Genomic DNA, 16,814 nt, shown 5'->3' on the forward strand with positions numbered 1-16,814 from the left:
TGGAGACTTTCAATAAGATCAAGGTAAAAGAGAAAGGATAGGGCTAAGATAGCAAAAAAAAAAAAATTATAAATTTGAAATAAGAATAAGAAAAAACAATTACAAAGCAATTACAAAACTACCCGGTATTAAGTAAAAAAATAAGAAATAAATTGATTAAATGGAAAAGGTACACTAGACATCCACCCAGGTATGTTTAAAAGAGTGATATTTGATAAGCTAATACAAAATACTAACTTTATATCATTTTTACATTTGCATTGAAACTCAAGAGAAACTTAGAAGATAGGCAACAAGGAAACAAAACTCTCACTTTATATAGATGATATGGTGGTATAATTAGAAAGACTTGCAGAGAGAATTGATGATCTCTAAGTGCAGGTTGAAGCATATTTTTTCCTTTTTTTCTTTTCTTTTGCAACATGACTAATGTAAAAATGTTACATGCCTTCAAAAGAAAAATTCACAACTAATCTCCACCAGAAAAAGGAAAAATCTGATGAAGTATGGCTATTATTATTACTCCCATTTCACAGCTGAAGAAACTGATTTTCAGTGTGGTGAAGCAATTTGTCCAGGGTACCCCAACTAGAATCTTAGGGAAGATTCCAATCCAGATCTTCCTGACTCAGATCCATCACTCTACCATTCCACTATTCCCTCCACTGCATTACAATGGATTAAAGTTAAAGTATATCCAAGCATATCTTGGATACAAACAGCTTCTAAGTCTAAGAGAGTCACATTCAGTCATCTTTGTTCATGGGATCTCCCCCAAAGAAAGTTTCCTATTTAGGATAGTAAACAAATCTTCACTAGCAAAAGAAATGTATTGTGTTTATGAGAGGAAGGGGAAGGTTGGAGTACGTGACCCTTGATACTCTGTAGGTCAGTACATCCTGACTCATAACTCCAGCTTCTATTTCCTGTTTTGTTCAAATTTTAGTTCCCTATTTTTCAAACAAATAGTGCAACTCAACATTTTCAAGAATGTGTTTGCATTCAGTCTTGGAATATTTTTTATTGTTTTTCCTTCTCAGTCGTCAAGCACATATAAAGATTACTAGGCAGTGGATATCCTGCAAACTCTGAATCTACTCCTGATAGTGTTCTTCCATGTCCAAGGACCGTGGTCTCCTTGACAGTCCTCTCCATTCTCATCCTTTTGGTACTTAATCTCTGCTTTGAAGCCAAAAAGTCTGGTGAATCGAACTATTTTCTTTCCTTTTGGCCAAAAGGAAACATTTCTTGGCCTTGCTGCAAAATTGAAAGGTAACCCCTTCTCCCTTTCCATCTAGAAGTTTCTTCTCCTGCCCAGCTCAAAATCCATCTTTTTAACATTTGAGAAATATCATGAAATGGACCAGTCAGTTTTCAAGGCACATGAGAAGACATGTCCATGTGTCTTTCCCAAGGTGGGAAATAATATGCCTTAAACACTCTGACCCAGCATAAAGAAGCCCTGACTTCCCTAGCTTCCTTCAAGTTCCAACATTTTTAACCCCTCTTAACTCTAGTGCCTTTAGTCTATTATTTTTAATTTTGTATATATTTTGCTTTTATTGTTTCCCACATTAGGCTGTGAGCTCCTCAAAGGTAAGGACTGGGTTTTGTTTTTTTTTTTTGGGGGGGGGGGGTTTGCCTTTTTAAAAAAAAAAATCCCAGTGATTAGTACAGTCCTTGGCACAGATTGACTGACTAATTAAGAGTCTTAGGCTCTCTTATTTCAGGATTGCCCTAATACAGTCATGGGTAGGGAAAGACGTGGGTTAAAGTGCAATTTCACCCAAGATAAGTCATTTCACTCCCCAAACCTCAGTTTCTTCAACTATAAAATGAGAACAATAATCCCTGTAGACCTAATTCATAGGGTTATGATAAAAACCAAATTAGGTAATATTTCTGGAAGTGCTTTGTTAATTGTAATCACCAATATACCTGCAAACTTCCAGTGGACCTAAGATCTCATTGATAAAAACAAATGTTTTTATACATTAAGGACATCAACTCATTCATAACTTGTCCATGCCATTCCCAAAGTACTTTCTCAGCTGGATACAAATAGAACATCTATGCTGAATGATCTTTGGGAAATCACACAGTTCTAATGACTCTAAACTTCTTGAAACAAAGATCCAACTTTATAAAACCAGTATTCTTCAAGAAGATTTGAGTTTGAGTCCTGCTTCTGATAATATATATTATATATAATATATTATATAATATAGATAATGTGGATTATCTATATACTCATAAACAATTCATTTAACTTCTCAGCTACCTTGGTAACTGTAAACAAGACTGGTGTTGATCTCCCTGGGGGAGTTTCCACACTGAAATGATTATACCCCAATTGAATAATTCCAACCCTTCCCCCCCCCAAAAAAAAAAAAAAAACATTTTTCCAATCATGTTGTCTGTCTGAAACCTGTAACACTAAGAATTTAGACCCAAAATGCAATGGAGAGGTGGTCATGAGCCCACAGCAATATATTATGGAATGACACAGAATTATGACAGGGAGATAAGAAGAGATAACCTTATATAGTAGAAAGAACCTTAGCTTTAGATTCAGAGAATCTATGGTACTTGGATTAAATGACCTCAAAGATTCCTTCTATTTCTACATCTAAGTTCTTATGCCATCAGAAAAATGGAAGAGTATCCATATACTTCCCATATAAAAAAAAAGATAAGTTACATAAGAAGAGCACAAAATAACCAATGTCAACTTTTTAAAATGTAAAGGCATTTATTAAGGATCCACTATGTGCCAGGCACTGGTCTAGGAACTAGGATCACAAATAGGACTCAAAAATGCCCATATGAACGATATTCCCAGGTATCGAAAAAACTATTAGATGAGAACAAGCCAATGTTAGAGATTTTTGAAATATTGTCAAGAATAGGAGAAGGTAAGCTATTGTTTTTTAAAATATTTTCGGTAAATGGGAGGTGGCAGCCTGTTTCCCAATGATAGTAGGTACTGAAACCCAACAATGCACAGATCTGTTTTCATAACATTACTGGAATGGGGTTGGGATTGTTATCCCAAGATTACAGCTGGAAAAACTAAGGTATAGAGAAGTGGAATAATTTGCCAAGGATTGGCAGGATTGACAGGAAGGAACTTAGGTTGCCCTACATCCCAATTGGATTGGATCCTCTAATCTCTTTCTCTCCCACATATGTGGTCCTTCTCGGGAAATGTCCAAGGCTTCTCTTTTTGCAGGGCTATTAAACTGGGCCATTCTGATGGCATTCACCCATCCACCCAAGACTATGATAGCCTAATTTTCTTAAAGAAAGAATCTGAGGGAAGGAAAGGGAAAGAGAAAAAATAGAGAAAACAGAAGTAAGAAAGAAGAAGAAGAAGAAGAAGAGGCAAAGGAGATACTTTTTCCAATTCAGGCTCTGTTAAGATTATCACCTGTCACAATAACTTTTCGTTTGGTCTCTCTGCCTCAGTTGTCCCCTCTTCAATTCCTTTTCCATCCAGTTGCCAATTTTTCCTAAAGTGCAAACCTGATCATACCAATACACTCCAGCAGTTGCCTATTAACTCTATAATGAAATAGAAATTCTTATGCCTGAGGCAGCTAGCTGGTGCAATGGACAAAGCTCCAGCCCTAAAGTCAGGAGGACATTGCCACAAACTGTGGTCCCTTATCAAGTGGAAGAATAAATATGATTTCTAAAAATAAACTTACAGTGAACACCAATGGTCTCAGTTTGGTTTTTATCTGTATGTCTGAAAAAAATCAAGCCTCTGTCTGTCAAGAATTCTATGGAAATGGTAGGAAAACACAAGCAAATAGAAAAGGAAGGGTCATCTGAGTCTTTGAGCACTCAGTCCTATCATCTGACCTCGTGGGGAGTCTTTGTGTCTGTGTATCCTGGGCTCACCTCACCAAGGTCGGACAGGGCAGCCTTTGCCATATGTTGTATGTGGAAGGTCACATGACTCCTAATTGATGGAGAGAACACTGAGCCCATTGCTGGTAGATTTGGGTCAGAGTTTCTTGGGAAATAGATATGGGTGGTTCCAAAGACTCCCTTGGAGACACAGATGGGGTTTTCTTGGTAAAGATACTGGAGTGGCTTACCATTTTCTACTCTAATTCATTTCACAGATGAGAAAACTGAAACATACAGGATTAAGTGACTTGTCCAACACCACACAACTAGTGTCTGAGCCCATATTTGAACTCTGGAGTTCCTGATTCCAGGTCCAGCATTCTCTCCATTAAGTCACTTAGCTGCTCAGCTCAGTCAGAGAACCTAGGCTAAAATCCCAGGTCTGTTCCTCATTAGTTATATGACCTCCAATAAGCTGCTTGCCTTCTTTGTGTTTTGCCTTTTTCCTCTTAACATAAAGGGTGGGAATAATGGGAAGGTAGTTTCTTTCATCTCAAGAGTTTAGATTCTATGATTAAATAGGTTAGGCTTCTCAGCAAATTGTTTTTGCAAAGAGGTATCAATAGCCCCATGTCTGACAACTGTTACATTAAAACAGAACCATCTTAGAACATCAGACATTCTAGAAGTCTCATGATTTGGCTATAGACTTATATAAAAGAAATAATTTTAAAAGCCTAACCCAATACAGAAGAAATAAATTCATGATTACAGAATCTGAGAATTTTAAGGGACCTCAGAGAGCATTTTGACCCACCCTTTCACAACAAAATAATTGACCAGTATTCCCAATGTGGTGAAAAGCTTTTCTTTGAACGCCTCTGTGAAAGGGAAACACACCACTCAATAAGATATGCCCCTCCACTTTGAAATAACTCCAATTGTTAGGAAGCTTGTCCTTTACATCAAAAATTAATTCATCTCCTTGAAACTGCAGCACCAGTTCCAGGATCACTTTCTTGACTTATTCTAGATCTGGTAGATTGTATCCCCAGAAGTGTAACAGATACTTCAAGTCTGAGAGATAATCCTGGTAGATGACTATTCCTAACTCTGTAGATAATGAGCTCCCATCATTGTATTTCCCCTTAACAATCAGCCAGCAGATTCAAATAGCTTTTCAAAAAGACATTTACTCAAATGGCTTAGCAAAAATAATAGTCATGAAGGAAGACAAATCTGGGCAGCAATCTTTTCCATCCAGAGTCAGCAGAGAGCTGAAGGAGGAAGTGGAAGCAAGATGAGTAGTCACAGAATTAAAGTACAATGATGATGAAGCACAATTGGGGAATACATGTGGGAATACTGGACAGAGCCAAGCAAGTTTTTCATACAAATCATCACCAAGTTTTACTGCTGCTGGGTTGGGCCAGGAAGGTAGTTTGTTTGGCACAGCAGCTGCTGATGCGGGCACAATTGGTCATTTAGCTACTGAGTTACAGCTGCCAAACTAGTCTGAGCCTTCCTAGGACATCTTCAGAGGACATGGGATCTCAGATGATCCACTGGCCTCCCTGTGCTCACTCTTCAATGGGCAGCCTCTAATGGAATTTACCATGTTCCTCTCAGCTAGAGTACCCACTTTGTTATTGCAGTAAGGGCAACCACATTTAGCCAGAAATTAACAAAAACTTTGGGTCTCATCTCTGAGGTGTGTCACCTCAGAGCTCTGGAATGAGTTCTGGAACAAACAGGACTCTAAACCTACCTGGATCTTAGGATTCCTCGATGTCTTTTTTTCCCTTCCACTTTTCAGAGTTCTTGATTTGCTATGAAGGAGGTGGCTTTGCCCTAGACAGAACTGCCATTTTGACCTTCCTGCTCAAAGCTTGCCTCCAGGGTTAGGTCAGGATTCCCTCAGGTCACTTAAAGTGCCCATTGCCTTTCCAGGTTCCCGACTAGCCTCATGCAGAGGGACGGCTGAAAACAAAGAAATAGAAGCCAACTATATACAATCCCAGATTCATTTGTCTTTGCTGTTCCTAATCAACATAATTAAGTAATCTAAGCCTCAGACCCTTTCTGGGATATGGAATATTGTCTTTACATCCAAAAAGACTTCCCCTTTATTTTTCAGTACATTCAATACCTTACTGATGTCTAAATGAGGCACATTCTTCCATGACTTTCACATACTGCTCTTAGTTCTGCCCCAGAAAAGTCAGAAAAACTTGTAAAAACCTAACTCTAAACTCCCATGTGATCTTGGACAAGCCACAAGCCTCTCTGAACCTCATTTTTATCATCCATAAAATGGGAAGTTTAAACTAGATGGCCCCTAATGACCCTCCTCATTTGAGCATTCTATGATTCTGGAAAAAGAGACTCAAGCTTCAGAAATAAGATATGAAATAAAGGAAAATGTCTAGTAAAAATTTAAGAAATCAAGAATCAGTCCCATAGAAATTCTCATTTCCCCAGTGCTTCCTGCTGACTTTCTGTGCTTGTAGGAGCAACTGATTAAAACTCTGAAGAAAGGGAAAGGGGAGGAAGGGGTGGGGGGGCAACAGCTAAGTGGATAGAGCACCAGCCCTGAAGTCAGGAGGACCTGAGTTCAAATTTGATTTCAAACACTTAACACTTCCTGGCTATGTGACACTGGGCAAGTCATTTAACCCCAATTGCCAAGAAAGAAGGGAGGAAGGGTGGGGGAAAGGACAGGAAGCTGAGTCAGTCTGAAGTTTCTCAAGGAATTCCTTTAGTTGGACTATTTTATGTTCTTTCATTTGTCACCAAAAGTGTGGTTATGTGCCTAATAATAATAATAATAATGTTGATTTAATTCTTTTATTGAAGAGAGCTTTATTGATAAGCTCTCTGGGTACAAGGACAGAGTTTATAAAAGTAGAGGATCATCATCTCTTAGTAAATGTTTTTTCCTTCGGTGGGTTTTCACCTCAACAAATATTTCATTTCCCCAATTCACTCCCCACATAACTACTCCAGTGCTATTCCTAAATTTCTGACCAAGTCACTCCCTTGCTCAATATATTCCATTGGCTCCCTAATCTGACTCCAACCTGCCTTTCCTGCCTTATTCTATGCTACTCCCCATCATATCCTATACAGTCCAGCCAAAGTAGCCTTCTAGCTATTCCTCCCTAAAAGTGTCCCATATCCACCTCCATACTTTTATAAGAGGTTGACCCACATGCCTGAAATGAAGTCCCTTTCCACCTCCACCTTGTTTTCTTTAAATCTTTTTTTTTTCACTCAGAGCTCAGTTCAAGTTCCATATGAAGTCTTTCCTGATCCCCTAAGGTACTACTACTTCCCCCTATAAATTAATTTATATCCATTTTGCATTTTCTTAAAGATGTATATCAGTGATTTTCAAATATTTTTCTCTATTTATGACACAGTATTCTTTACTGTGAGGAATTCTAACATGCAAAACATTTAAGTTGGCAACAAAGAAAAGTTTTGGGACAATCAGGACTCTGAACTTATTGCCTGAGCCTTAGTATTGCTCTGGCTCCTTTCCTTCTCACCTCCTAGAGTTCTTGATTTACAATGGAGGAAGAGCTGCCATTTTGACTTTTCTAACCATAAGATGAGAAGAACAGAATGTCGTTATCTTGTGTGGCTCTGATGGTTCATCACATTCATTGGAATTATGGTCCCTTAACTCTTAGCATCTGCCTGGAGAATGTAGATATCAGACTCCAGAAATGGCTATTATACCCATTCCATTACCCATCAGGCAAATGACCACTTTGGTAAGGTCATTTTGAACATGACTCTAGGAGACTCATGGGACAGAGAAACGGGGAAAAGAGCTGTTTGTCTTGTGCCTATCATGGGGGAGGTAGGTGAATATCACTTCTGATCTCTCTGCTCCTCTTTCCTCTCCCTCTGAGAAACTGATAGTTCCTGCTCCCCCCTCATTTAGAAGAAGAAGACACAGAAGATACAGAGGTTTGACTGCTCCCTATTGTGTTTCAATTAGATATATAATAAAGATCTGGTCTAAGGAGGTTGCAGTGTTTAATGAAAGAGAAAAGCTTTGAAAGTTGGGAAGGAGGCTGAATTATCAAGACTTGGCAACTGACTGGATATGCAGAATGACAAAAGGGGAAATCTGAGGATAACTCTGAGGGTGGGAACCTGAAGAATAGGAAGGATGACGGCACCCTTGATAGAAATAGAGAAATCCCAAAGGGTCAGAGTGTGGCTGTGAGGAAAAGGAAAAAAAAACCATATAGGTTAGTTTTGAGTTTGAGAAGAAATCATCTGGAAGAGAGGTCAGAAAATACCCACACTAAGGCTAAGAAGAAGCAAAGCACCCAGGGTGAGCCAAGCCAAAATGTCAAAGGAAGAGGTAAGATTCAAGATCATTGTGAGTCATACAATGGTTCAGGAAATCAGAAATTTGCTTGGCATGGCAGATATGCCAGCACAGCTCCCTTTTCCTGCAGATTTGGCACGCATTTCTTCTTTTTAAGTTTTTAATTTAATGTTTTTCAACTAACAAGAGTCTTTTACTCTTTCTCCCACTGTACCTTCAGTTGCTCTGACCTACTTCATAAAGTAGTCCCTTAGGAGCTATCATTGGGCTGAGATTTCTCTAGTACTATATGATAATTATGACTCTCACCTACTTCTTTTTTTTTAATAGCCTTTTATTTGCAGGATATATGCATGGGTAACTTTACAGCATTAACAATTGCCAAACCTCTTGTTCCAATTTTTCACCTCTTACCCCCTCACCCCCTCCCCCAGATGGCAGGATGACCAGTAGATGTTAAGTACATTAAAATATAAATTAGATACACAATAAGTATACCTGACCAAAACGTTATTTTGCTGTACAAAAAGAATCAGACTCTGAAATATTGTACAATTAGCTTTTGAAGGAAATCAAAAATGCATGTGGGCATAAATATAGGGATTGGGAATTCAATGTAATGGTTTTTAGTCATCTCCCAGAGTTCTTTCTCTGGGTGTAGCTGGTTCAGTTCATTACTGCTCCATTGGAAATGATTTGGTTGATCTCCTTGCTGAGGATGGCCAGGTCCATCAGAACTGGTCATCATATAGTATTGTTGTTGAAGTATATAATGATCTCCTGGTCCTGCTCATTTCACTCAGCATCAGTTCGTGTAAGTGTCTCCAAGTGGTTTTTTTAAATCATCCTGTTGGTCATTTCTTACAGAACAGTAATATTCCATAATATTCATATACCACAATTTATTCAGCCATTCTCCAACTGATGGGCATCCATTCAGTTTCCAGTTTCTAGGCACTACAAAAAGGGCTGCCACAAACATTCGTCTCACCTACTTCTTAAAGGAGCCCCTTAGAGATTTCTCTAGGACTGTAGGATAATTATGAACTATGTAAGTATTCTTGTAGCCCTTGCCAAGACTCATAGCACATCATACCACCTTCTACTTTAAGCCACAGGAGAGACTACCCCACCACTGCCACCAATAATTCGCTTTCATATGGAATTTTAAGGTTTGTATGTACTTTGTATACATTCTCTCTTTTCAGTCTCCCTCACAATAACCCTATGACCTAGGAAGTATGTGTTCTTATTATCCCCATTCTGCTCATGAGCAAATTGAGATTTAAAGAGGGTAAATGATTTCCCTGAAGTCACCATCTAGTACATAATTGAAGGGGGAATACAACTCTGAACTTCAAAATGTATCTACCTCTACCAACCTTTTTCTGCCTACTTTTGAAATGATCAGAAAGCATGCCCAAATTCTAATATTTTAAACTCCTCAAACTGAGTTTGTTCCCCTCAGCTAATGATATTCTGAAGTCATCTATTCCAGGCTCCTGAAAGACAATTGTTAAATTTTCAGTGTGAGCATTTATGCCTTCTAAAATTGGCAGACAGTTCCATAAAAAGGCATTCGAAGACATTCTTGTGGATGACTTCCTGCTCTTTTTCCTTTTCCTGCTCCTGCCTGCATCCATGAAATCTGCAGTTGGTATTTCGATCCACTCCTAAAGCGGTAGGCTTTAGACAGCTAAAATACTATTCACACACACACAAACACACACACACACACACATATATATATACATATATATATATATATATATATATATATATATATATATATAAAGAGAGAGAGAGAGAGAGAGAGAGAGAGAGAGGAAAAAACCAATAACAACAACAAATGATTTGTCTCTTCTTAAAGAAATTTTATATTAGACCTACCTTCCTATTTCCTCACCTAGAAACATCAATATCAGTTTAGCACACCCCTGGTGGTATGTAAAAGAAGAGAATCTGTGGTTTAGTTTGGGGTACTGCAGGTTATCTTTAATAAAAGGAATTAAAGTAAAATATATCAGTATTGTTTTAAATTGATCTAGCTATCATTATGTATGTACAAGTGGGCACTAGCCACAGTCTTTCTAACTGCAAGTTCTTAACATATATGGTCCTCTACATGTTTCCTGACCAGAGGAACCAACTTCCCTTTCCCCACCTCAAATGAAAATTTGAAATGAAAATTTCCCCACCTGTAAATGAAAGTGCTTGGTTCCACACCCTTAAGTCAAAAATTAAATAAAAGCTGAATCTATCTGTTAAAAACTAATACATTTGGGTAAATAATGTGATATTTACTAATTTTGTCCTCAATAAGGTACTCCTATCTTGCAGGGAGAGGAAGAAGCTTTTAATCAAATGCCACTTTTTTCCTCCTGTTGCCAGAGGAGCCTAGGATGGAAAGGAAATTCTTCCCAGAATAGATTCCACTATCCAGGCAGCAGGCCTTACTATACTCCTTGCCCACTACCTAACTCTCAGCCCTGTCACATTGTGTGAATGTCCATGTATCTCCAATATTTCTTTTCTGTTTTCAATCTGGAACAAATATGCACTCATTGTTCTGTGGACTACAGAGTACATTATTTGTCAATGAACACAAGCTGAAGCATGAATAAATAAATAAGCAAATAAATAAATTGATAAATGTTATAAATTCAGCTTGATTTATTTGTTTTGGGATTTTTTTCTAAATTTAAAAAAGTGGTAAAGAAAAAATTAAAAATGTATCTTTCATACATCTTTTTTTCAGGACCAGTTGTTAAACATTTACTACCTCTCCTTGCGTCAGCCCACTCTATTCATAGACCACTTCTGAGGAAGGTCTCATTCTAAGGGAATTCAAATTCTCTCTCTCTCTCTCTCTCTCTCTCTCTCTCCTCTTCTCTTTCTCTCTCTCTCTCTCTTCTCTTTCTCTCTCTCTCTCTTCTCTTTTCTCTCTCTCTCGTTCTCTCTCTCTCTCGTTCTCTCTCTCTTTCTCCCTCTCTCTATCTATCTCTCTCTCTCATATTACCTCATGATTTGACCTAGATACTGTCCAGATCTGAAATCCAAACTCATCACTTAATCTTATACTTCTCGTTTATTCCAATTTCACTTCTCTTATTTCAGAAAAAAAATTGCCAACATCAGAACTTTCAAATAACCATGTCACATTCTTATATATTTTTAAAAGGTTCTCTCATCCGGTTCCTTCTCAGATATCACTGTCTTTAAAGACAGTCTTTAAAGAGGAGGTCCCAAGCCAGGCAGTAGAGTTGTCAGAACAAGCATCTTGAAAGTTCTGGGAGTGTTCCTGAAAGTGCTCTCCTCCAACCTCCAAGGACCATGATCTCTTTGGCTATCTTTTCCATCCTCATCATTTCAATACCCGGCTTCTGCTTTGAATCTGAGAGGTTTGGTGAGTCTTATTACTTTCCCTTTTTTGGATCAGCCCTTTGTGAAGAAAAAGTCAAGAATGTTAATGAGGAGGAGTATGAGACCTGTGACAACTGTCACTGACAAACTACCTAAGCTGCTCTGAAATTAGGAGTGTCTTCAAGGGATTTTCTCCTTCCTTTTTCATTCTAAGAAGGTGGGGAGGTTCTTCTCTTGTTTCCCTCTAAATACTACTCTGGATCTTGAGAAAGTGTCATGAGATGAACCAGCCCTGGGGTAATTTGTTTATTTCCTAAGGTGAGAGAGTGTAACTCCTGAAAATTCTGACCAGCAATCAAGGTCTCTTGGGCTCAGGTTAAGGATGTTCTGAGTTGACAAAACCTGAATTTGAGTCCCAGCATCCTTACTTACTAGCTGTGTGACTCTTGGTAAGTCACTCAGAATGTCTACTTTCTCATATAAAAAGAGGTAATAAGAATTCCCCACACTATCTACCTCATTGTGTTTGAAAAAAGATTAAAGGAGGTGAGACAGATAGACAGATAGATAGATGAATGGATAGATAGCTGGATAGATACAATAAAATAAAGTAAAATAAGATAAGGTAGGATAAGGTAAGATAGATGAGTAGATAGATAGATAGATAGATAGATAATTTGTTAAGCACTTTCTATGTGCCAGGCATTGTGCCAAATTCTGGCTAAATAAATACAATAATAAGACAACCCCTGCCTTAGAGAAGTTTAGATACTAATGAGGCAAGTCAACACATAAAGAGGAGCTGTTAAGGTTTTTTTCAATTATGTCTAATTCTCCTTGAAACTATTTGGGGTTTTCTTGGCAAAGTTACTGGAATAATTTACCATTTCCTTCTCTGGCTCTTTTTATAGATAAGGAAACTGAGGCAAGTAGGGATAAGTGACTTGCCATGACCACATGACTAGCAAGTGTTTGAGGACAGATTTGAACTTAGGAAGATAAATGAGTCTTTCTTACTCTAGGTTCAGCCACCTACATAGGAAGCAGGAAAGGAAAACAAGAAATTAAAAGGAATGAGATGAAATAACTAGGAATTAATTCTCTGAAAGAACCTCCCAAACTATAAAACTTTAATTGTGTCTTCAGTGCTACAATGCATCTGTGATCTCCATGATTTGGGCACTCTTTCTAATGAGGAAGAGCACAATCCATCCACATCTTCTTGTCCTTTGTAACTCCTGTTCATGTCTTCCCACAGATCTACCATGGAGAAATATACCCAAAGTACTATGAGTCTTTTCTTACTAAAGCATATCATCTTGCTTGCCTTGCTTGCCACAGCACATTTTAAAAATAACTATCATTTACATAGCACTTTATTTTAGCAAAGAGCTTAATAAACTATCTCATTTGATCCTCAAAATAACCCGGAAAAGATAGATACTATTATTAGACTCATTTTACAGATGAGGAAACTGAGGCAGATAGTAAGTGTCTGAGACCAGATCTGAACTCCAAAGTTATCCATAAAATAAGGGTCCATCTTTTCTATAACAATATACCTTAGGAAGACCTCTGTTCAAGCTGATGCAATATGACTATCAGCAAGTTGATTTAACCTTTCACAGGCTCAGAAAAATTATGACTTGTCCAAAATTACAAAGATAGTGACAAAGTTGAAATTTTCACCCACGTTATCCAACTTCAAATCTAATATTCTTTCTTTTTTTCCTTTTCTTTTCTTTCTTTCTTTCCTTTTTTTTTTTTTTTTTTTGGTTTGTTTTGGTCATTTTTGTTTGGGTTTGGGGTTTATTTCTTTGGGGTTGGAATTTTTTAGTGGAGGAGCAGGAGACATGAGGCAATTGAGGTTGACTTGCCCAGGGTCAAACAGCTAGCAAGTGTCAAGTGTCTGAGGCTAGATTTGAACTCAGCTTCTTCTGACTCCAAGGCCAGGGATCTATGCACTATGCCACCTAGTTGCCCCATATTCTTTTAATTATACCATGGGTTATAGTCCCATTTTACAGACAAAGAGAAAATTCCCAAGATGATAATAACTCTCAAGGAATAAAGATAAGAAATCCAATCAAGTCCTACTAGTTTTCCTATCCCTCAATCAAATCTTCCCAGGGAATGTTTAAGATTCAATGGAATCTATTATGGTCCACATTGAACCTCCATCCCTCTTTACTAGAGCAGCACTAGTTCAGTCTCCTGGAGAAAGAAAAAAGAAAGAAAGAAATCATTGAGAAAAGAGGAAAGAGAAAGGGAAATAAAATTAGCAACAAAAGGAGGAGTTAAAGCAAGTAGAGGAAAAAGAGAGAAAGAGAAAGAAGTGGAAGCCTCCCAATTCCTTCCTACAAGAAATTAAGAGCCATGTCCTCTTTCACTGACTGTCTGGGAGCTAGAAGGATCATGTGATGTTCACCTAGATTCAGGATGTCATACCCTCATATTGTCTCTTTTCTTACAGATAGATATGACATCCCATCAGCTTGCTGCCACTCTTATATCCTACGCAAGATCCCATACAAAATTGTGACAGGCTTCTACGAGACCAGCAGCTTTTGCCACAAGCCAGGTGTCATGTGAGTAGAATTTCCACAGCCTCCATCAGTGTGCAGGGAGGAGCAGAAAAGGATTTGGGAAGGAAAAGCAGTTCCTCATGGAGGCTAGATGGTTAACTGAGATTGAACTTTGCACCCTTGTTGATTCATTCAGTCAATAAGCATTTATTGAGTACCTACTATGAGCCAGGCACTGTGCTAAGTGCTAGGGATATAAAGAAAGGCAAAATATAGTCCCTGTTCTCCAGAAGCTCATGATTCTAATGAGGGAGACAAACATGCTGAACTGATCACTATGAAAGTGTGACATAGGTTCAAGCACACTTGGTCCATTGGGTACTTGCTGGGAAAGACTATGATTGGCATTGAGAAATGAGATGGCAATCACAGTTTATTTAAACAGAGGGAACAAAAAGCAAAGAAAAGCAGAGACAAGTAATGAAAGAGGCACAGAGGCAGACAGCATGAGAATAGGAGGGAGATAGGATAGTGAAGTAAGGCAGGCAGTGTGGAGAAGAGCATGAGAAGGGAAAGATACAGAAAGCTCACCCCACACAACCTTGGTTAGAGTTGTACCAGGTAGCATGGACCAAGTGGAGAGGAATAAGGACTCAAGAGAAAAGGGCAGGAGTTTGAGGTCTCATTTTGCCAGGACTTTTAGGGAAATAGAACGGCTCCTTTCATTAATATTTTTAAATCATCTGAAAATCATGGGTAAAATGTCAACAGTACATCTCAAAGTTATCAACACCTTTTTAATGATTGATGATCTGGAACTGTGGAGATCTGAATTTCACTTGTAATTTACATATCAGAGGACCAAAACAGAGATCCTAGCTAATTTCCCCTGATCCGGTACTTATTTCCAAGATGTTAATTTTAGTCATTTGTAATGATTACATTTTAATTTAATTAATTTTAGTCAACCATAAATATATGATATAATTTGTAAATGATGCTCTTTGATTTCTGGGACAATTTGTGTGTGATATCCAGGTTTCTCTTTGCATCTGAGTTCCTAATATTACGACTTTATACTGATTCTCTATAAATTTTATTTTACTGGTTATACTGACAGGGTTGGGACCAGAACAAGATGTAATTTTAACATTCATGTAGACAAATATAAAGTAACAATTTACAAGATAAATAGGAAATTATCTACAGAGGGAAGGCCCTAGAAGTAAAAAAAAAATAAATAAATTATAAGAGTGATGTCAAAGAAATGCATTCCAGAACTACAGGAAAAAAATAATCTCTATTTATTATATTCAGTGTTTTAGGTTGGACATAATGCTGGATAGAGAAGGAAAGAGCTGGGTTTCTAACCTGGCTTCTGCAGAAAGACAGGCAGGATGACAAGAACCTTGATCTAGAATAGAATTGGACTTTAGAAACCTTTCATTTTACAGATGGGGAAACTAAACCCCAAATAGTAATAGCAATTTGTCAAGGTCTCTTAGAGAATAAAAAGCAGAGCCTGGATATGAAACAAGATCCTCTAAGTTCAAATTGAACCTTCTCATAACTGCCTCTCAACTCCCAATGGGAGCTTCTCCTACTGGAAAGAAAAGGAAGAGAGAGCAAAGGAAGTAAAGATCAGGAGGATTTTCTGAAAATATTTCTATGGAGTCACTGAAAGAGGAGAAGGAAGAAGAGAAGGAGGAAGAGAAAGAAGAAAAAGGGGAAGAGGAGGAAGAGTAGGTGAAAGGAGAAGAGGAGAGGGAAGAGGAGGAAGATACTTAGCATTTATAGCTCTCTAAGGATCACAAATTGATTTACAAATGTCCTCTTGATTTAATTATCACATCTCTAGGAATTAGATACTCCCCACTTTACAGTTGAAGAAATTGACACGGAGAGAGGTTAAGTCACTTCCCCAAGATCACCCAACTAGTAACTATCAAAGGCAGGATTTGAACATAGTTCTTCACTCCAGGTCCAGCACTTTATACATGGTTCAAACTGGGGATTGAGACAAAATCTTAAAGCTTTATGTGGAGATGAGGTCATGGGAAGTAGAAAGACCTGTGAGCTGTGCTGGGGAAGGGAATCCTAATGCTAAATTCTTTATTCTTTCTTCTACTTCTCACACTCCAGCTTCTTCACCAAAAAAGACCTCCAAATCTGTGCCAATCCCAGTAATGAATGGGTACAGATGTACATGTTCAAGCTGAAACAGAAGAAAAATATTGAAGATGACATCTCCCAAATGATACATCTCAACACAAGTGTCGAATAAATATGGTTTCTAAAATAAAGCTGTCTTATGACCTCTTGATCACTCTCCTCCCTCCAACCCCCAAATTAACTTTTGCTCCAAGTCCCTCTTAATCCCAGAATTCTCTTCTAATGCCAAAGTCAAAATGGGACTGGTCCTGTTGCCAATGAGTAAAAGTCTACTTGATTACTTCCAATGTCTCACATTCCCTGGCAACACTTATTAAACTGATAAGACTGGTTCTACATAGGATAGCATTTTTTCCCCACTAAACAAAAAAGACAAAGACAAAACTCGTCTAAAATGTTTTTAAAAGTTTTTTTTAACCCTCAAATGCTCTCCATCATTGTCTATTTTTATTACTAAACATTTCAGAAAATCTGGTCTGTACCAGAGTTTCCTGTAGGATGTAAGTTCCTATTTTATTTTTGGTTCTTTATCCCAGGTGACTTGTACA

General features: G+C 37.9%; 1 protein-coding gene across 1 annotated transcript; it reads left to right on the forward strand.

Annotated features, from left to right (window-relative positions):
* Nucleotides 1-11,358: 11,358 nt before the first annotated feature.
* Nucleotides 11,359-16,412, forward strand: LOC100917781 (C-C motif chemokine 3). Its single transcript, XM_003770567.4, has 3 exons — nucleotides 11,359-11,612; nucleotides 14,043-14,157; nucleotides 16,237-16,412. The coding sequence occupies exons 1-3, from the start codon at nucleotides 11,540-11,542 to the stop codon at nucleotides 16,376-16,378; spliced, it is 330 nt and encodes a 109-aa protein (XP_003770615.1). The 5' UTR covers nucleotides 11,359-11,539; the 3' UTR covers nucleotides 16,379-16,412.
* Nucleotides 16,413-16,814: the final 402 nt, after the last annotated feature.

The sequence above is a fragment of the Sarcophilus harrisii genome, chromosome 4 (assembly GCF_902635505.1).
Source record: "Sarcophilus harrisii chromosome 4, mSarHar1.11, whole genome shotgun sequence".
Classification (NCBI taxonomy): domain Eukaryota; kingdom Metazoa; phylum Chordata; class Mammalia; order Dasyuromorphia; family Dasyuridae; genus Sarcophilus; species Sarcophilus harrisii.